We start from the raw sequence: 21,040 nt of genomic DNA, 5'->3' as shown, positions 1-21,040 counted from the left end.
AGAAAGGGTCAGTCACCTGCCTCAGGTCACACAGCCTCTGAAATCAGGCTCCTAACCACTATGCAGTGTGGGAAGGGGCTAAGAGAGGAAGGTGGGATGGAGAAGGGAAGGAGGGCCGCAGAGGGAAGGAAGTCTGGAAGGAAGGGCAGGCTTTGAAATGCGACAGCTTGAGAAGGAGGGATTGTGGATGCGTGGGAAGCTGGGGTGGAGAGGCGCGGATGCTGATCCTTGAGGCCGCGCTAGGAAGCTGTGAGCATCAGCTGCTCTTATCCCAACTCCAGCCATGTTCACTGAGCATCCGCTATTCCCTGGGCCCTGAGCCAGGCTCTAACAACCCACAGAGAATGAGACGCAGACCTTGCCTTCATGGGGCTTACCTTTCAGTGGAGGAGAGAAATGTGTAGGCAAACAACTATAATCCCACTGCCTTGATGATTTTCTGCAGACAGAAACTTATGTCTCAGAGAGGAAAATTCAAGCTGAGCACATGGAGGAGGTAATCACTGGGTTTATTTTGATGGGCTCAGAAATCCTCCTACATATACATCTATCTCCCTGCTTTGGGCTGCCCCATACATAGAACTCCCCTCCCCTGAGTCCATCAGTCCCCATGAGGGCTGGGGCGGACTCTCCTAGGGAAGAATTGGCTGTAACTTCAGACCTGCTTCTTTCTCCCTGTAGGGTCCTGGCCCCTAGCCCTGACCATCAGCCCACCAAGTCATAGGAGAGTAATGTTGACCAGTACAGGTGACTTAGATCATCTAAGTAGCAGCTCCAGGGACGGATCACCCAGGGACCAGATCTGTAACCTCCTGCCGCTACTGCTAAGTTGCTTCAGTCGTGTCCGACTCTGTGCGACCCCATAGACAGCAGCCCATCAGGCTCCACCGTCCCTGGGATTCTCCAGGCAAGAACACTGGAGTAGGTTGCCATTTCCTTCTCCAATGCATGAAAGTGAAAGTGAAAGGGAAGTTGCTCAGTCGTGTCTGACTCTTAGCGACCCCATGGACTGCAGCCTACCAGGCTCCTCTGTCCATGGGATTTTCCAGGCAAGAGTGCTGGAGTGGGGTGCCATTGGGCAAATGTAGAACTGGAGGGGATGACAGGTCAGGACTTCTCAGTAATAGCACTGTAAAATCATCAAGAGGCAGTTGGAACAGGTGTGTTCTGTGGGGGTAAGGGTAAGAGTGGGGACAAGTGGGGAGAAGTTGTGAGAAAACAAACCTTGGTTCAGCAGAAGGAAAGACTTCTTAACATCGGGGCAGCAGATGAGCCACCCCTTGGATGTATGAAGCTGGAACTATGATCAAGTTTCCATTGAGAATCTGGCTGAGGGAATTGATCTGGGCAAGAAGTTGTGAGAGAGACAGTCTCTGAGGTTTGAGGATAGTGATGACGGCAGTTCTTATTCATCAACCCCAAATGCACCCCACTCATGCACCCCACTCCCTATGATGAGCCTACAGATGCCCCTAGGCTGGTGGGAGCCGGTTTGGGCTGTGACAGGGAAAGAGGATGCTGAGATGGACTCCTCAGGGCTTGATCCCATGACCCAGGGTCCAGGAACACTCACCACATCCTAAGCCCTTCTCCACACCCACCAAGCAGCCCTGGGGCATGCTGGAGATAATTATCACATAATAGCCTCATTCCCTGCTCCTGACTCATCTTCTGGAGAAAAAAAAAAAAAAAACAACACAGAAGTTGCATTCTGTTCCAGCCTGTTCCCACCGAGGAAGTGGCTCAATTTCATAGGCTGTGGCTCCAATCTGTCCCCAAACAGGAAGTCCTTCTTTTGTTTTCTCTGGGTCTCAGTTTCCATCAATAAAATGGAAACCTGGGCTTCTCGTGGCCCTTCCAACTTTGCTAGTACTAGATTAGACAACCTTATGTACAAGGTAAATGAAGTTTCTTCCTGTGTCTTCAGACAAAACAGAGACCATCTGAGCTCAAATTTCTGGGCTTGAGTGGTCTATTCTGCCCAAGAGCTACTGGACTCACTACATGTGAAGGCTTCAGTTCTGCTTTCAAATGGGAGAATGGGCCAGCTTCTGGGGAAGTCCCTGGCACTAGTGTTGGGCTCCTGAGTCATGGGGTTGCTGTTGAACACTGGTCCTGCACAATCCTCACTCACTCACCACAGTGGTGCTGCAGGAGCTCTCAACCTGGGACACATGTCAGTGTGAAAGTTCCCTCCTCATGTTCAGTCATTCCCCACAAATCATGATGTCAGTCTAAGCCTGCCAGCTGAGCTCAAGCAAGAGTAGCCTTTTCTATGAGTCCCAGGCCTGAGTTTGAGATGGTAGCACCAGCCCAGCTGCTCACAAGTAGAGAGCAGTTAGAAGGCTGGTGCCTTCTAGACAAGAGAGACATTAGGTAGCTTGGCCCAGGCTAGTGGTGGAGATGGAGGCCTGTGATGAATTGGGGACAGGTTTTAGAGGTGGTGAGTTAGAGTCACTGGCTACAGTCGTGTCTGACTCTTTTGCAACCCCATGGACAGTACCAGGCTCCTACGTCCACGAAATTTTCCAAGTAACAGTACTGGAGCCATTTCCTACTTCAGGGGATCTTCCTCACCCAGGGATCAAACCACATCTCCCGTGTCTCTTACACTGCAGCAGCTTCTTTATGCACTGAGCCATTGGGGTATGCAGTGGAGTGGTAAAGAATCTGCCAGCCAACGAAGGAAATGCAAGAGACAGGTTCGATCCCTGGGTGAGGAAGATCCCCTGGAGAAGGAAATGGCAACCCACTATAGTATTCTTGCTTGGAAAATTCTATGGACAGAGGAAGTTGGCAGGTTATAGTCGATGGGGTTGCAAAAGAGTCAGACGCAACTGAGCACACACTTTTGGAGGTGGTGCCGTTTGAGCTTGATGGTGATTTGGATGAGGGATGTGAGAGCAAAGGGGAATCAAAGAAGATTCTTTGTTCTGGGCCTGAGCATCAGGGCAGATGGGGTGCTGTCTACCAAGATGCATGAGAGCATGGATTTGGGGGTCAGGGAGGATGAAATCAAGAGTTCTGCTTTGAGCACATTAGATTGGATTTGCCTAGAAGACCACCACATGGAGACTGCAAGTAGATGATTGATATATTGTTTGGATTTCAAAGTCAGAGTAGAGATGTAACCTGGGCAGCATCAGCTGCCAACCTCAATCAAGACAAATTCATTTTATCAAAAAACTTCCAGTAATATTGAACCTCAAAAGGCAAGAGCTTAGGGACCTCGATTCTCTTCCTCCTGAGATCCTCCGTACTGTAAATGCACCTGCAACCTGCCTAGTTTCATATACCAAGCAGGACTTAGAAGAGTCATCTTTGCCAGGCCACACAGGCTCTGCATGCCTTACCCCAGAGAGTGGGTACCTGGTACCCAAAGACAGATGTAAGTAATGGAAGTCACTCAAGGGAATTTATTCCAAATAAAATCTGTTCTAAGCTGACTTTCTCTCTCCCCCTCTTGAAGTAGAGAAAACATGACTGAAGCGACTTAGCAGCAGCAGCAGCACCACCAGCAATGTAATGGGGCCATGACAGGTCAAGACATAAAAGAGCACTCCATAATCCTGTGTGAAACCAGACAAAAGCACGAATGTTGTCCACACCCTGGAATGAGTAAACACCCCTGTGTTCTGGCTAATGAGTGCTGCCACTCCACCGACAGCTTCAGCCTCCACTCGTCCCTCCCACCTTCTACATAAGAATAATTAAGATAAACATAGACTTGTCTAGCTTCCTGACAGCATCCAGTCCAGATCAAAGCCCTGCTTCCTTCAACTCTCACCCAAACCACCTAAAAACAGCCCAAATCCCACAATAAGCCCTCACCAGGACCCCCTTCCTGAGGTGCTTCCTGGTTCCCCACGGGGTTGGAGCTTTCTCACCGCCACAAGACTAATTCAACTTCTACTGTGTCCCTGGTGGTCTGTGGCTCAAGAGCTTTGACAGAAAAGGACATAAAATTTCAGCATTCATTACTCATCATAATAAATAAGGGAAGACATTAGTGAAACTTCCAATTTATCTATATCTGCACGTGTTTATATGTTTGCAGGCACTGGGGCAGCAGGTAACACTATTTCTTCAGTGGGTCATGAAGGAAATGAGGGTCATGAAAGCCAGCGGACCAGTGGTCAAAAGTAGGAAACCAGCTCACGGACTCAACTCTGGCCTGAGCCTGACTGTGTGCCCTTTGGAAAGTGGCTTCACTTCCCTTGGCCCCAGTATCTTCATTCATCCCAGACATGTCCGTTGAGTACCTTCCAGAGATGAGCACACTCTGCCTTGCTGTTTCAGCTCTCAGACAAGTGGCTTTCGTGGTCTATCTGATGCTATGTAATTTGCATTTTTGTCCCTTTTGTTGCTGATTTTTGCTGTTTGAAATGATTCCATGTTTAGCTCTGAAGTGCTGTCCAGTATTCCTAAGTTCAGGAGGGTGTGACATGCCTTATGGAGAAAACGCATGTGTTGGATAAGCTTTGTTCAGACATTAATTACAGCACTATTGTCATGAGTTCAATATTAATGAATCAACAATTTACTAAATAAGGTGTGTTTAAACAGAAACACATAAAACAAGGTTATGTTTTGTTCAGTTGATGAAAAAGTTGTGACCAGGGGCTCACAGGAACCAAGCTCTGTATTTTCGTCAAGGAACAATGGTTCAGTACTGGCTAGTTCAGAGCTTAGCCCAGTGGACATCAACCCAGACTTAGTTAGTTCATGAACAGTATAGAACAACCAAGAATAACTACTTCTGGTACACCAGAAACTACTGTACCTGGTAAATAGTGACTCCAAGAGCAAATGACAGGCAGGCTGCAGCTGTCGGAAGGCGAGCCAGGCGTGAATGGGAAATGTTCAAGAGCTGCGTCCCATCTCCCTGTGCTCTCCCTGCCCAGGGCTCAGAGTCACTGAGGTGGACTGGCAGCGGCTGAGCAACGGCACTGCACACCACACCCAGGAGTACCCCGGCCCTGAGCTGGTGGTGCGCAGGGGCCAGAGGTTCACCTTCACACTGGAGCTGAGCAGACCCCTGGAGAGCGAGGAGACCCTCATCTTCACCGTGGAGACAGGTACCTGACTGGTCAGTGCGTCCTGCTGCTAATTTGCAGTCTTAAAGATGGGTCTGGTGAACAGCAGCCTGAACCCTGTGGTCATCAGCCCAGACTTTACGGAAAACAAGTCCCTAGAGGTGGTTTGAGCTTTCTGGGGTGGTTGGAAGGTGCTGCCAGCAGGCAGTAGGACAGGTGAGATGGCAACTCTGGAAATCTATGCACACCAAGAAGTCCAGGGTCCTGGGAGGGTATGGAAGTTCCTCAAGCACTCTATGGTTTCAGAGAGGCTTGTTACTTCCTCCTTGATCCAGAAAGTGGGCGGGAGTCAGGAGAGCCAAGGTGGACTCCACTCTGCCACTGGCCGGCCTGCGTCTTGGTCAGGTCCTGCCCCACAGCAGTGTCCAGCAGTTCAGGTGCTGAAGGTTGGCCTTCCAGGCCTGTGGCTTTTCCATTTCTCCAGAGCTGAGCTTCCTGGAGCTGGCTGGCTCTCTTGATTCCCTCTCTTCTCTGCCAGGACCCCAGGCTTCTGAGGCCCTCCGCACCAAAGCCGTGTTCCAGACATCAGAGCTGGAGCGGGGTGACACCTGGATGGCAGTGAAGGAGGCTCAGACAGAGAACACCACGACCTTCAGCCTTGCCAGCCCTCCAAATGCCATCATTGGCCGTTACCAGCTGAGTGCCAGGGTTTCCTCTCGCCGCAAACATAGTGACCGGAAGCTGGGCGAGTTTGTTCTCCTTTTCAATCCATGGTGCCCAGGTAGGAGCTCCTGAGGCTGAGGCTGAGGTTTTCCCAGAAACTGTCCTTCAGGAAAGTCTGGGAGGCAGGTTAGGGGACAGGGGAATGAGTGCTAAGGCCTGGCAAGAGCCTGGGGCCCAGGTGGGGGCAGGCCTGGGCAGAGGAAGTTGGTAGCAGACACTCCAAAGCTTCTGTGCCAGAGGGACAGGAATTAGTGTTTGGAGGCCAGGGGGCAAAGATGGGGCCTAATGGCAGGAAAGACCTAAAAGTGGGTAAGTACCAGGCTTTAGCCATCAGACAGCCTTGGTTTAGCCCCAGCTTTGCTAAGTTGCTGCCCTCTGTGAGTCTCAGTTTCCTCATCTGTAATATGTGGATAATAATAGTGTCTACCTATTAGGGTTATGGTGAGAATCCATTGAGCTAATACTTGTAATATGCAAGGTACATCATAAGGGGTACTGGGGTCAGTACTCTTATTAAGGGTTAAGTCAGTAAGCAGTAACTTGAATTACAATTCTGACTAACATTTAATTGGCATTAAGTCAGGTTATCCAAAGACATCAGGACTCCTAAATTCCTTCCATCTGGGCCTGGGGTGGGGTTGTTCCCTGCCTAAGGAAAGACCATCCAGGAGGAATAGGGCCTGGCCAGGGGGCAGCCTGGGAGCCAGCAAGCCCCTCTTGCCCGCTCCTATTCCAGCTGCCTCTAGGCACCATCCTGCACCTGATGCCTGATGTAGCCCCTTCCCCAGGCTGGTGAGGCCAGGGCTCCACCTTCCCATCCCTCACACCAGCCCTGACCACTGCCTTTCAGAGGACGATGTGTTCCTGGACTCAGAGGAAGAGAGACAAGAGTATGTGCTCAACGACAGCGGGATCATCTTCCGGGGTGTGGAGAAGCGCATCCGAGCCCAAGGCTGGAACTTCGGGCAGGTCTCCAGGGGCCCAGACCAAAAAGGGGCTGAGAGGCACGAGAGGAGAAGGAGGGCTGGGGACATGAGAAGTCAGTGCAGGAGCCCTTCCGTGTGTCCTCTTCTTCCCAAGAGGTACAACTAGACCGACTCTTAGACCAAGCCCACTTATCCAGTCTCCACTATTAGTTGTACCAGGGCCCACACTGGGTCCTTGGGAAGGGAAAGTACATTGGGTATACATAAATAACTTAGATCAGGGGCTCTCAGTCTTGTGTGTGGACAGGAAGGACACAGAGGGCTCATTAAAACATACAGGTGGCTGGGATCCATGTGCCTCCCCAACAAGTTGCTGATTCATTAGATCTGAGGTGGCCTGAGAGCTTGAATTCCTAACCAAGTCATCAGGTGCTGCTGCTGCTGGTCTGGAACCACACTGCAAGAGCCACTGGCTTAGATAAACAGTTATAGTGCAAGGTGCAATGTTGTGAGAGGGGGTGGTGTGGGCAGAATGGTATAGATGGCAGCAGAAAGAATTTAAAAGACTGTCAAGGAAAACCACCTCAGGGAGTACAGAAGACTTCATGATATTGGGGTTGGGTCTCCAAAGTCAGGCAGGATCTGGACAGGCAGAGGAGGAGCAGACAGAGCAGCGGAGGGGAGTCAGGGAGTAGCGGAGATTCTGTGGAGGAGCTCTGTCTGCCTGGGCTCCGGGCAAGTAGAGAACCCTGACTCTCAGGCTGAGGGGCAGGGGTTGAAAGCATTGAAGGTTTGAGACTGGGCAGGGATGACACACCAGAAGGTCTAATTCCATCTAAGGGGTAACGCCATCTCAACATGCAAGAAAATCAGCCCAGGGTTCCCAGACCTTCCAAATCTTCAAAGGCCAGAAATCTTAATTTGTATGTGAAAAATCTCCCAGTTCTTAACTGTTATCAACTAACTCAAGTGTATTTGAAAAAATCATGGGGAAAAAGGTGATTCAGGCTGAGCATATGGTTCCTGGTAACTCTTTGAGGGAGGGTTTTTGAAACTTGGGAGTCCTCTGTGGTGTCCCTGGAGTCCGGGGGCGGGGGGGCAGGAAGTGTAGGCAAGCTCCCTTGCACAACACAAATGACTGGGGGAGGTTGTGAGAGGGTCTGAAGTGTGGGTGTGACTCTGACCTCTAAGAGCAGCCTCTCTGGGGACAGTTTGAGGAGGACATCCTGAACATCTGCCTCTCCATCCTGGACCGAACCCCTAGTTACCAAGACGACCCAGCCACCGACGTGTCCCACCGCCATGACCCCATCTACATCACCAGAGCTGTCAGTGCCATGGTGAGGAGCCCTGCCATCCCTGCATGCACTCTCCTTTGTAGGTCCCCAGGCCAAACCTCAGGAACAAGCCTAAGATTTTTCCTGTCACCTCCTGTTTTAATCCTCTCTTGCTGCATAAACAACCACCCCAAAACTCAGTGGTGTAAAACAGCCATTTACTATGCTGACAATTTTGCAAATCAGTGATTTGCAGGAATTGGGAACTGGGCAGGGCACTGGGAAGACAGAACATCTCTGTTCCCAGATGCTTCAGCTGGGGTGTCTGAATGCCTGAAGATGTCTGGGATGGTTTGTGGGGACTATATATCTAGGGCCTTGGCTCCAGCAGTCAGTGTTTCCTTGGGTCTCTTCCATGCCATGTCTACTGGAGCTGGAATGCCCAGGGGCTTGCTCACTCTCATGTCTGGCCCCTGGGCTGGGATGGTTGCCTGAGCTGGGGCTGGCCAGTCATCACCCTGTCTCTCCATGTAGTGCCTCCACGTGACCAGGTTGAGCTTCCTCATAGCATGGCAGTCTCAGGGTAATCAGACAAAGCAGCTGGTGCCTCCCCAAGCAATTATTCTAAAAAGAAGAAGTAGAAGCTGCCAGTCTCATAAAGCCTAGGCCTGGGAACAGGCGCAGCATCACTTCCACCATGGTCCTTGGTCAAAGCAGTCACAGGCCAGCCCAGATTTGGGGAGAGGGTACATGGAACCACCTTGCTGTGGGAATAGTGCCATCTTTAATCTGTTACAGGCCAGTGCTTCCTTCTCAGAAGGTAGCCACAGGGCCTACTAACTCTCTCTATAGCAAGTAGCTATTAAAGTCAGTGCCTGGGTATCTGTGATTCCAAAAACAGATAAAACTGATTTTTTCATATTTGATATTCTCAGTTCCTCAAGATTTCAGAGAGATGTCAGAGCACAGAGAATCAAAAGCAGTGACCAATCCCAAACAGTAGAGCATTACAAGCCTGTGGGATTTGACAGGCTCCCAAGTCAAAGGACTGAACTCGTAGGTCACCTCTTTGTAACTTTCTGTGCAGTTTGAGCAAGTTCCCTAACCTCTATGCATCTCAGTTTACTCATCTGAAAAAAAGGAAGATAATAGAATGTACATCGTAGGTTTAAAAGATTAATATAGTGTGTACTAAGCCTTTAGAACAGGGTCTGGTACCTAGTGAACATTTGGCTCAGCAGTAAAGAATCTTCCTGCAGTGCAGGAGATGTGTGCAGGAGATGCGAGTTTGATCCCTGGGTCAGGAAGATCCGTTGGAGAAGAAAATGGCAACCCACACCAGTGTTCTTGCCAGGAAAATCCCATGGATAGAGGAGCCTGACAGACTACAATCCCCAGGATTGCAAAAGAGTCGGACATGACTTAGTGACTAAAAACCACAACAACGAAGTGTCTCTATAACTATTACCACCAACAGTCCCCAAAAACAGATCACTTAAAACAAGAAATGCTCCAAAACTGTATTTGATTTTCAACAATAGAACATCCCGAAGGAAGGTAATTGAAAATGATAAATGGCACCAAAAGGTAAGTATTTTAAGACAGCAGATGGTCCCAATTTTCAGACAGTTTAAAAGGAAGGAGTAGCCCCAAATAAGGGGGTGGCCCAAAGTTGGAGATTTTACGATGGTGACGTTCCTGAAGGGGAAAGCTCTGCCAGAGGGTGGACTTGTGGCCTCCTCTGTCCAGGTGAACAGCAACAACGACCGGGGCGTGGTACAAGGCCAGTGGCGGGGCAAGTACGGCGGCGGCACCAGCCCTCTGCACTGGAGTGGCAGCGTGACCATTCTGCACAAGTGGTTCAAGGGCAGGTTCAAGCCAGTCAGATACGGCCAGTGCTGGGTCTTCGCTGGAGTCATGTGCACAGGTACCCCAAGAAAGAAGATCCCCAACCCCTGATCAACTCAACTGCATTTGGTTGCATATATTTTCATAAGAATCCCTCCCCCACATCAAAAAATCTTTATTAGTGATGGGGAACTAGAAGACAGGTTAATGAAGAGAGAAACCAGATCCCTCATTTATGCGACTCTTGATCTTTGAGGAATCTCAGGCTCACTGAGTGCCTTTGAGAGAGTCTTGTGGTCCTGGGCCCCCAGTCCTCATAGGCTGTTACGGCTATTATAAGGTTATTATACAGCTTCCAAGGTCCTCTCAGTTTCAGAGCCCATCTATTCAAATGGGGGTGGCAGGGTGACTCTCGAAGTGCCCTGAGAGAATGTCCAGGAGATGGAGGTGTTTCTGAGCCTGGAGACAGGGGTCAGCCCTGGGAGAGACAGGGAGGGGGCTGTGGCCAGACAAGAGGCAGGCCGCCTGCTGGGGGGCCAGACCCCCCATCCCTGAGGCTGGGTCCCGGCCTGTCCTGGAGCCTCGTGAGCGCCCTGTTCTTCAGTCCTCAGGTGTTTGGGAATCGCGACACGGGTTGTGTCCAACTTTAACTCAGCCCATGACACGGACAGGAACCTGAGTGTGGACAAGTATGTGGATTCCTTCGGGCGAACGCTGGGAGACCTGACGGAAGACAGCATGTGGTGAGCCCCCGGCTCTCGGGTCCCAGGGTCATCCTGTGGCCCACCCAGATCTGCAGCCCAGCTCACTGGGTCTGAGCCAGTTCTGGAAGGGGTGACAGGCACCCTGCAGAGGAGGGGTTGGTCCCCAGCAGGATGACTCCTCTTCTGAGATACAGGGGGCTCTGGACATGAAACTCAGAGGCCAAGAACAGGGCTCAAGGTTGAACGACCTTGTGCCCCCAGCTCTCCGCTCTGCAGGACTCTGGGCTGTCCCCTGGGTTCTGGTGGCGTGACGGCCTCTGCAGGGTCAGCCCTGTAGCCTGCTCCTGCTCTCTGGGCTGCTTCTGCACTGTGCTGTGTGGGAAACAAGCTCCTCTCTCAGCTCAAACAAAACTCTTTGCACAAAGCTTCACAAAATTCATTTTAATTTGATTTTTTAAAGTAGAGGATACATTCAGTGCTTTAATATTCAAAAGGTACCAAATGGGCTACAGTGTTTAAGTCTCCCTCCCCCATTTCAGGCCTCCCCATCCTCCTGGATGCAAGGCTGAAACTACTTTCTTACATGTCTTCAGAGAGAAGCTCTGCAGATATAGGGGCACACATAGGCGCAGTCCCCACGCACCCCCACCTCCCCCTCCTACTTAGTATCAGCAACACAATGTAATACTGTTCATCTTGCTTTACATTTAACAATCCCATATCAGTACATACAAAGTTTCCTTATTTTTATAGTGTTTTAAACTTAATAACACCGTAATCAGTGAGCACAGTCTATGCCATGCCCAGTTCTAAGTGCTGCAGTGCAGGCTTACCTCATTTTATTACTCCTCTTTTTATTGTGCTTCATAGATATCGCATTTTTCTACAAATCAAAGATTTGTGGCAGCCCTGTGTCAAGCAAGTCTATCAGCATCATTTTTCCAACAGATTCATTAAGGTATGTAGGTTGTTTTCTTAGACAGAAAGCTATTGCACACTTAATAGATGACAGCATAGCGCAAGCATAACTTTTATACACACTGGGAAACCAAAAATCCTTGTGTAACTCACCTGATTGAACTCTCCTCATCTCGGTAGTGGTCTGGAACTGAGTCCGCTATGCCTCCAATGCGGACCTGTGTACAAATTCATGTATTCCTCCAAACAACCTTGTGAGCAAGGTAGTATTGTTGTCTCTGTTTTGCAGATGAGAAAACCAGGGCACAGAGAGATCAAGTAACTCGCCTAAGGCCACATAGCTGGTGGGTGGAAGAGAAGTTACAAACCTGGCCTGCTCTTCAATTGGACAGCAAAACCATTGCTTATTTAACCACCTCATGAGGCCAGACCAAACATGTGCCTTTACAAACAAGGCTTCCATGAATAACCTTGTACAAATGTCTATTCATACATGTGCAAGTTGCCAAGAAAAACCAACTTTCTAAAGAGCAGGGGACTAGTGAAGAGCATACGGTACAGAAAGAAACACAGCCAGCCTCAGCATGCCTCTTCTTAGGATGTCCTTCAGCTCCCCAGGGGAAGAGTGAAGGACAATCCCCAAGCTAGTTAGTGTCCGGCCTCAGACCATCTCTCTGCCTCTCTTCTCCTCTTTTCTTCTCTTATTTTTGGTTCTTTTCACTCCCTCTCTTTTCAGTAGCACCAAAAACATTTTCATTCTTCTCTTTATTTATGCAGAATGGACAGGCCATTCTTGTGTTATTGGGATCTCTGTCGCCTTGCAGGTTATACATGTTCTCCCTTTTACTTCCAAAGGCTTTTTATAATATTTTTCCAAAGAAGTTTGGAGGCCAGCTGTAAAGACAAAAGACACCAACTCAGGCCAGCCAGGGTTTCTCTCTGCTGCTTCCTACCGTGTGATCTTGTGCAAATGGTGTCACTTTTCCTAGCCTCATATTCTCATCTTTAACATAGGAAACTTAAAGCTTAAAGTCCCTACCAAGGCCTACAGAACTCTGCATAATCTGAAACCTACCTGCCCTAGTGCTTGACATAGCCCAAAGACACATACTTTCTGTTCCTTGAATACACTAAGTTTTTTCTTGTCTCAAGAGCCTTTGCACATGCTGTTCCTTCCTCCTAGACCACTGTTCCCTTCACTCATCCTATGACTCATTCTTTCTACTCTAAGTCCCATCTTAGATGTCATTTACTTAGAGAAGCTCTCCAGAAGTTATTCTCTATCTCAAGCTCCTCTCTTTCCTCACAGCATTTATTGTTACTTTATTGTTTTATTAATTATCTGATTACTTAATTTTTCCTGTATTCCTATCTGTCTCCTTCCTTAGAATGTATGCTGCATGAGAACAAGGATCTTCTGTCTTATTGGCTGTTGCATTTTTGGACCTTGAACAACAGGATATAGATATAGGTGATCTAGATATAGATATAGGTATAGGTATAGATATAGACATATATATGTATACATAAAGGCAGGCCTTGAAGCTATTGCCAGTTAGGTTCCAGACCACTTCAATAAAGTGAATATCACAATAAAATGAGTCACATCAATTTTTTAATCCAAAAGAGCATATAAAAGTTATGTTTACACTATAGTCTAATAAGTGTGCAATCACATTATGTCTAAAAAACAATATACATACATTATTTTTAAAATACTTATTGCTAGATGCTATCATTTGAGCCTTCAGTGAATTGTACTAGTAACAACAAATATCACAGATCACTATAAAAAATATAATAATGAAAAAGTTTGAAATAGTGCAGAAATTACCAAAATGTGACACAAAGAGACACGAAGTGAGCAAATGCTACTGGGAAAACAGGTGAGACAGGCATGAGGAAGGGTTGCTATAAACACTCAATTTATTTCAAGAAAAACAAACACAGTTATCTATAAAGCGGGATAAAGTGAATGAAGCAGGATAAAACAAGGTCTGCCTGTACCTGTGTGGATGATATGTATTCATCAATACAGCTGAATGACGGTTCACAAGCTCAACCACAGAGTAGGGCCCAGGGTCTGGCTGGCAACAGGCACTTGCTCTCTCTGGGGAACCTCTCTTGCTCACCAGAGGCCACCCTGCCCCTTCCTCTCTCTGCGGCAGGAATTTCCATGTCTGGAATGAGAGCTGGTTTGCCCGGCGGGACCTGGGCCCCTCTTACAATGGTTGGCAGGTTCTGGATGCCACCCCCCAAGAGGAGAGCGAAGGTACGGGCTCAGCCGGGTGGGTCCCAGACTCTCGCTTTCTGACTCCTGGAGATGCTCACGCCCTCCCGTCCTGTGCAGGCGTGTTCCGGTGTGGCCCAGCCTCAGTCACCGCCATCCGCGAGGGCGACGTGCATCTGGCCCATGATGGTCCTTTCGTGTTTGCGGAGGTCAACGCAGACTACATCACCTGGCTCTGGAATGAGGATGAGAGCCGGGAGCGTGTGTACTCAGACACGAAGAAGATCGGGCGGTGCATCAGCACCAAGGCGGTGGGCAGCGACTCCCGCGTGGACATCACCAGCCTCTACAAGTATCCGGAAGGTAAGGGCATATAGTGGCCTCCATCAGCCTCCCCAGTGACCAGGCTGCTGCAGATGGGCAACATGGCCAGGCCCTTTCTCATAAGATGTGTTGGTGACAGCCTGGTTAGGCACTGTCTCTATGCTTTGAGCCAAAGGTCTTTAGCTTATATTAACCGCTTCTTTTGTTTACTAAATAGATTTCTCACATCTGACAATATCAATAGCTACATTTCCTTTAACATATATATTGCATGTACTGTGCCAGGTATTCTGACATATGATAATAATAATCACTAATAATAGTGATGAAAGTAACATGTATTATTTATTGAACACTTAGGATACATACCAGTAGGCCCTACCAAATAATAATAATAGTAACTCCTGTTTATCATCTGCCAAGGCCTAAGCCATGGTCACTAATTTAGGGGATCACTGGCTTACTGAAGATTCTGTGCTTGTTGGGGTACAAACACAAAACACATGTATTTTTTCTGGTCACTGCCTCTAGCTGTAAACTTTAAAAATCACCTTTTCCCACTAAGTAACAGGTTCCTTAATAATGCTGTGATCTGACTGTGCGCTTACCAGCCATTTCTGCCTGTTAAAAGGATGTTGTTTGGGTAATCAAGACTTCAAGTTCAAACTTGAGTCAGAGCTAGCCTCCTCCCCTCCTCTGAGCACAAACTGGGGTGGTGACCCCAGAAGGCTGCTGTATAAGGAGGGGACAGCGTGTGCTCGGGTTGCCTCCAGCCGTCCACTATCTCCCCTCTAGTGTGGTGGTTTGCAGCACTGGATGTACATCGGAGTCCTAGGGTACACTTAGTTATACAGGTTGAACAACAATTACCCTCTGCTCAGGATTCTGTGGGTCAACTACAGACCCACAGAATCCTGGCAGTGTGCCCAGCGGGTGACATCTAAAGCTACAGGGTCTCTTGAGGCTTTACTTAGAACTTGCCTTTGCTACATTCTGTTGATCAAACAATAAACAACCACCCCAGATGGAAGGGACAGGAAGTACACTCTACCTCTTGATGAGAAGAGTTGCAAAGAAAGTATTATGGCCATTTTAACCTACCACAGCAACCCGACTGCACCCAGGCTAACTGAATTGCAGTCTCTAGAGGGTGTGGCCCACCCATCAGGACTTTTAAAAGCACCCCAGGCGATTCCAATGTGCAGCCAAGTTGAGAACACCAGTCCGTCTTCTAGTGTGTTAGGCCAAGGAGGAGAGGAGAGAAGAAATGCCTTTGACTTCGTGGGCAAGGATTCAAGGCCTGAAGACAGGCAGGTGCTGCTGTCTTACTCACTCCGAAGCTTTGGGAGGACAGGTAGTGGCTCTGTTACAGCCTGCAGTCTCGGGACTCACGCCTGTGCCGGCCCCAGGCACTGCTGATTCCTGAGACACTGGCCCCTCTTGCGGCAGACCTCCTCCCGCTCCACTGGCCATCCCACAGCTTCTCTCTGATGCGTGGTCATTTCTGTCCCCAGATTCTGGAGGGCTGTGGCCTCCAAACTCATCCAGCTGCTGTGTCCCCCTCAGAAGCTGGTGGGGAGAGAGTTCTTGATGGGCTGTGATCCACCTGCCATCTTCCTTCAGTTTTCTCCTCTGTGCTCAGGGAATACACAGCTCAGTAATGAGCTGAATGAAATGAAATGCCACCAGAATGAAATGCCAGCTTCCCCTTCCTTTAGGCACTGCCAGCCTTTACCAGCCAGCTCCTTCTTATTGAAAACACCCCAAACTTTAACATTGACTCTGTCTGTAAACACCTCCCCACACACATATGCACACACATGCACACGTAAACACACACACTAACATATTCCCTCAGTTCCTTCTCTAGAAACATGGCCCTTGATGTTGATGACCTTCTCCTCTCCAGGCCTCTCCTCACTGTCACGGGGTGGGGAGTAGAGGGGTGGTATGTGGCAAGACCTCTTCTAAACTCCTACCTCTCTCATATGTCCCGCAGTTTGATGCCTGGTCCCATCTGCTGGGAGTTTCTAGAACTTAGAATACAAGGTCTTTGGGGCCTTCTGTCCTAAGCATCAGCCATGGCTGATGAGAGAAATCAACATCCTGCTGTGTGATGATAATAACAGCAGTCACCACTGCTGGGTGCCGACTGTGGGCTGGCCATGTTCACATGTTACTGAATGCTTTTATTTAACAAATGTTTACAAAGACGTCCCCACAAGCTTGTAAGGTAGACACTTGTATAATGTTTATTTGACAGAGGGAAAGGCAGAGGTGCAGAGAGGAAAGTGGACTCGGCCAAGGAACACAACGATGCTCTTCCTCTACGCTTGGCTGCACTATCTAATCATAATATAATCTACTGTTGATTGACTGCCCGCTGTGGGGCTGTTGATTTTCCATCTAGGCTAATAATAGTATCTAAATTGTGTTAAGCATCGTGGTAAGCAATGTCCATGACTTGTTTCATTTAATATTCATAAATATCCCATCTTACAGGTAAGCAAGTTGAATCATAGAGAGGTTAAGTAGCTTCTCCAAGTTTCCAAAGCCTAGAAGAGCACGGTGCTAACTAGAGCTTCTGTCTAATCTCAGAGTCTCTGGTCCTCCACTCTGCTAGACTGCTGTCTCTTCCATGAGTACCCACAATGTGCCATGCACTGTGCCAGGTTCTTTTATGTATTCCAGAATATAAAACCCTCCTAAGTATCAGGCATGATTCAGAGGCAAGGGAGAAAGAGAAGAGCCAGAGAACTCACCATCCAGTAAGTGTAAGGACAGTGCAGAGTCATCAGCGCAGTGTAGGGGAGACCTGAAGGCTGGAGAAGCACAGAGAAAGGGTTGCTAATTCAGCCAGGGCGGAGAGTTCATGAAGAGCATCTACAGGGAGCAAGATTTCTCCAGGAGATAAAGGGTTGGGAAGGCATTCTGGGAAGACAGGACCCTCTGCATCCTGACTCCAGATTCACTCTAAGCAGTGCTATTCAAACAAACCACAGGCATCCCATTCCATGGATGAAATGCTAAGGACTGTCTACTTTCTCCATTCACTGAAGCATAAAGATTCAGAGCCCCTGGGGCAATGTGCTTTGTCCCTACCCCTGAGTCAGCCTGGATGCTGAGCAAAGAAGAACCAGCTTTCCAAGCAAAGGAAACTGTATTTACAGAGAACGCACTGGCTGTCCTCAGATTCAGGGGGGCTTTCTGCAACAGGCTGTAGAGTAGAGAGGAGGAAAGCAGTTTCCCCACACTGATCTTTAGTCAGAGGCTCTAAGCACAGAGGCAAGATCTCAGTTAGAGGCTGGTGCCAGAGTCTTGCAAGGGAGCCAGATTGGCAGTTCAGCCATCTGCCTCCGAGCTTGCATATTGCTTGCTAGGACTGCCATAACAAATTACTACAAATGTAGCTACTTAAAACATCGGAAAATTATTTTCTCACAGTTGTGGAGGCCAGAAGTACAAAACCAAGGTGTTAGCACACTCCCTCCAAAGTCTCTAAGGGAGAGTCCTTCCCTGACCCTTCCAGCTGCTGGCGGTCCCTGCATTTTTTGGCTTGTGGCCGCATCACTCCAGTCTCTGCCTCCATCTTGACTCCTTCTTTCCTCCTATGTGTCTCAAATCACCATCTCCTTTCTCTTACAATGATATCAATCACTGACTTTCGGTCCCACCTTAAGTCCAGGATGATCTTATCCCAGGAGTCTTAATTACATCTATAAAGACCCTGTTTCCAAATAAGGTTATATTCGCAGGTACCAGGGATTAAGACTTTGACATTTAGGGGGACACTATTCTGCCCACTGCAGGCTGGGGGAAGACCCAGCACATGCTGATCAGGCCCTGGCCAGCCAGGCAGGCAGAGAACAGTGCCTCCAGTGATTGTGGGGCTGAAGCTCAGAGGCTGATCCATAGCGACCCAGTGACCAGCCCCTAGGGAACTCCCCTTCCACCTTTTCCCTCCCTCTCTGTTACTCTGCTATCTGTTTCTCCACTTCTGGGCTGTGCCCTTCTCCCTCCTTTCCTTCTTGTGTATGTATGGGAAACTACCACACATTTGGTGTCAGAAGAGTTGTGAATAAAACAGTTCACTAGGGGATACTATGAACAACTATATACCAACATATTAGATAACTTTAGATAAAATGGACAAATTTCTCTAAGAATTACCAAAACTGCCTTAGGAAGAATTACAAAATCTGAATAGGTTTATAAATAGAATGCAGTAGTAAATTAAAAATACACACACACACACACACACACACACACACACACACACACACACACCAAGCCCACATGTCACCGGTGAATATTCTACCAAACATTAAAAGAAGAATTAATAGCAATTCTTCACAAACTTTTCCTCAAAAAATAGTAGAGGGGGGAACATTTCTCAATTTGTCCTATGAGGTCAGTATTATCCTGATACCAAAACCAGATGATGACATCGCAAGAAAGAAAATTAGAGATCAATATCCCTTATGTGCATAGAAGAAAAATTGTCAACAACATACTAGCAAACTGAATCTAGCAACGTATAAAAAAGATCATATGCCATGAAGGAGGGATTTATTGTAGGAATGCAAGATGGATTTAATATTAAAAACTAATTAATATAATATACCATAACAATAGAGCAAAAGACAAAAACCACATGATCATCTCAATAGACGCAGAAAACCCAACTGGAAAGGAAGAAGTAAAACTATCTCTTGCGCATGATATAATCTTGTCCACATAATATTCTAAGGAATCCACTAAAAGTTAATAGAGCCAATAAATGATTTCAGCAAAATTGTGGAAAACAAAATCAATTTTTAAAAATTAATAGTATTTCAAGATACTAAAAATGTATAACATGAAATGAAATTAAGAAAACAAGTTCATTTACAATAGTATCCAAAAGAATAAAATATCAATACTTTGGGAATTCCCTGGCAGTTTGTCCAGTGGCTAGGACTTGGTATTTTCACTGGCAGGGCCTAGGTTCAATCTCTGCTTGTGGAACTTAGGGTCTGTGCAAGCCACACAGCATGGCAAAAAAAAGAATAAGATGTTTAAGAATAAATTTAACAAAAGGAGAACAAGACTAGTACACTGAAAACTACAAAGCATTGTTGAAAGAAATTATAAATGGAAAGATTTCCCATTTTCATGGACTGAGAGATTTTTTTTAAGATGGCAATACCCCAGAATTGACCTACAGTCTCCATGAAACCCTTATCAAAGTTCCAGCTGAGTTTTTTTTTTTTTTTTACCAAAATTGACAAGCTGTTTCTAAATTCACTTGGATATTCAAGAGACCCAGAATAACCAAAACAATCTTAGAAAAGTAGAATAATGGATGGCTCAAACTTCCCAAATTAAAAACTTACTATAAATATGTAATAACCCAGATAGTGTGATACGGTCATGAAAATGGACATACAGATCAATAGAAAAGAATGAGGAATCCAGAAATAAACCCTTATAGTTATGCTCAATTGATTTTGACAGGATGTCAAGGCAATTCCATGAAGGGTGAATAAGAATAGCCTTTTTCAATAGATGGTGTTGGGACCTCTGATTATCCACGTGCACAAGAATAAACCTGGCTTTTTACATCAGACCATACACAAAAATTAACTCAAATGGGTCACTGATCTGTATCAAAGAACTAAAATTATAAGGTTTTAGAAGAAAACAGGAGTTAATCTTTATACGCTTGAGTTTAACAGAGCCTTTTTGGATATGACATCAAGAACACAAATGACAAAAGAAAAAATTGATAAATTAGGCTTCATTAAAACTAAAAATTTGTACTACAAATGGTACCATCAAGGAAAAAGAAAGATAGCCCATGGAACAGAAAATATTTTCAAATCATGTATCCAATAAAGGACTTGTATCCAGAATGTATAAATAATCCTTATAGCTCAATAATAAAAAGATAAATAACCCAATTTTTAAATGGGCAAAGGATTTAAATAGACCTTTCTCTGAAGACAATATACAAATGTCCAAAAAACATGAAAAGATGCTTACCATCTTTAATAATTATGCTTAACATCATTAATAATATTCAAACCCACAACAGCATACCGCTTCACATCCACTAGAACTGCTATAATCAAAAAGGCAGGCAGTAAGAGCTGGTGAGGTTGTAGAGGAATCGGAACACTCATACACTGCTGGCGGGAATGTGAAACAGTGCAAACACTTTGGAAAACAATTTGACAGTTGCTCACAGTGTTAACTTAAACACAGAGCACCACACCAGCGAGCAGATGCACTTCAGATATACACCCAAGAGAAATGAGAACAAACACCCACCAAAGTCTTCCACATGAACATCCGCAGCAACATTATTCAAAACAGCTACAGTGGAAACAACCCTAACCTCAGTGGATAAACACAGTGTGGTCTGTGCGCATAATGCAATGCAATGCTGCTGCTGAGTCGCTTCAGTCATGCCCGACTCTGTGCGACCCCATAGATGGCAGCGCACCAGTCTCCTCCATCCATGGGATTTTCCGGGCAAGAGTACTGGAATGGGGTGCCATTGCCTTCTGCAATAATGCAATATTATTCAGCAATAAAAAGGAATGAAGTAGTGATATATAGTATAATATGGATGAACCTTAAAAATATTGAGTGAAAAAAAAGCCAGTCACAAAGGACCACACATTATATGATTCCCTTTATGTGAAATGCCCAGAATAGGCAAATTAGAAATTAAAATAGCAGTTGCCTAGGGTTGGGGCAGGGCAGGGAGGAATGGGAAGTGACTGCTAATGGTTATAGAGTTTCTTAAGGCTGACAGAAATTGTTATAAATTTAGATGGGTACACAACTCTGTGAATGTATTAAAAAAAACATTGGCTTGTGTCCTTTTAAATCTGTACATTGTGTGTTGGCAAATTAACATATATCCAAATAAAGCTGTTTTAAAAAAATCAGGTGGTCAGAGAAGGCCTCCCTGAGAAAGTCACACTAGAATTTTTGGCAGAGAAAGGAAACATTTTCTTAATAAAAATATTTTATAAGTAAGTTATGGAGGAAAGTGAAAACTTCA

General features: G+C 46.7%; 1 protein-coding gene across 1 annotated transcript in view; it reads left to right on the top strand.

Annotated features, from left to right (window-relative positions):
• Positions 1 to 4,815: 4,815 nt before the first annotated feature.
• The window catches only part of TGM6 (transglutaminase 6), a 31,590-nt gene continuing 15,365 nt past the window's right edge, over positions 4,816 to 21,040 (top strand). The window contains exons 1-7 of the mRNA XM_060396902.1: positions 4,816 to 5,078; positions 5,575 to 5,817; positions 6,610 to 6,728; positions 7,897 to 8,025; positions 9,712 to 9,889; positions 10,415 to 10,553; positions 13,601 to 14,025. Coding sequence (XP_060252885.1) covers positions 4,853 to 5,078; positions 5,575 to 5,817; positions 6,610 to 6,728; positions 7,897 to 8,025; positions 9,712 to 9,889; positions 10,415 to 10,553; positions 13,601 to 14,025 — 1,459 coding nt within the window. The 5' untranslated portion in view covers positions 4,816 to 4,852. The remainder of the gene's footprint in view (positions 5,079 to 5,574; positions 5,818 to 6,609; positions 6,729 to 7,896; positions 8,026 to 9,711; positions 9,890 to 10,414; positions 10,554 to 13,600; positions 14,026 to 21,040) is intronic.

This window comes from Ovis aries, chromosome 13 (assembly GCF_016772045.2).
Source record: "Ovis aries strain OAR_USU_Benz2616 breed Rambouillet chromosome 13, ARS-UI_Ramb_v3.0, whole genome shotgun sequence".
Lineage (NCBI taxonomy): Eukaryota > Metazoa > Chordata > Mammalia > Artiodactyla > Bovidae > Ovis > Ovis aries.
Note: the sequence above shows the minus strand (reverse complement) of the source record. Positions and strands in the feature narration are given on the sequence as shown.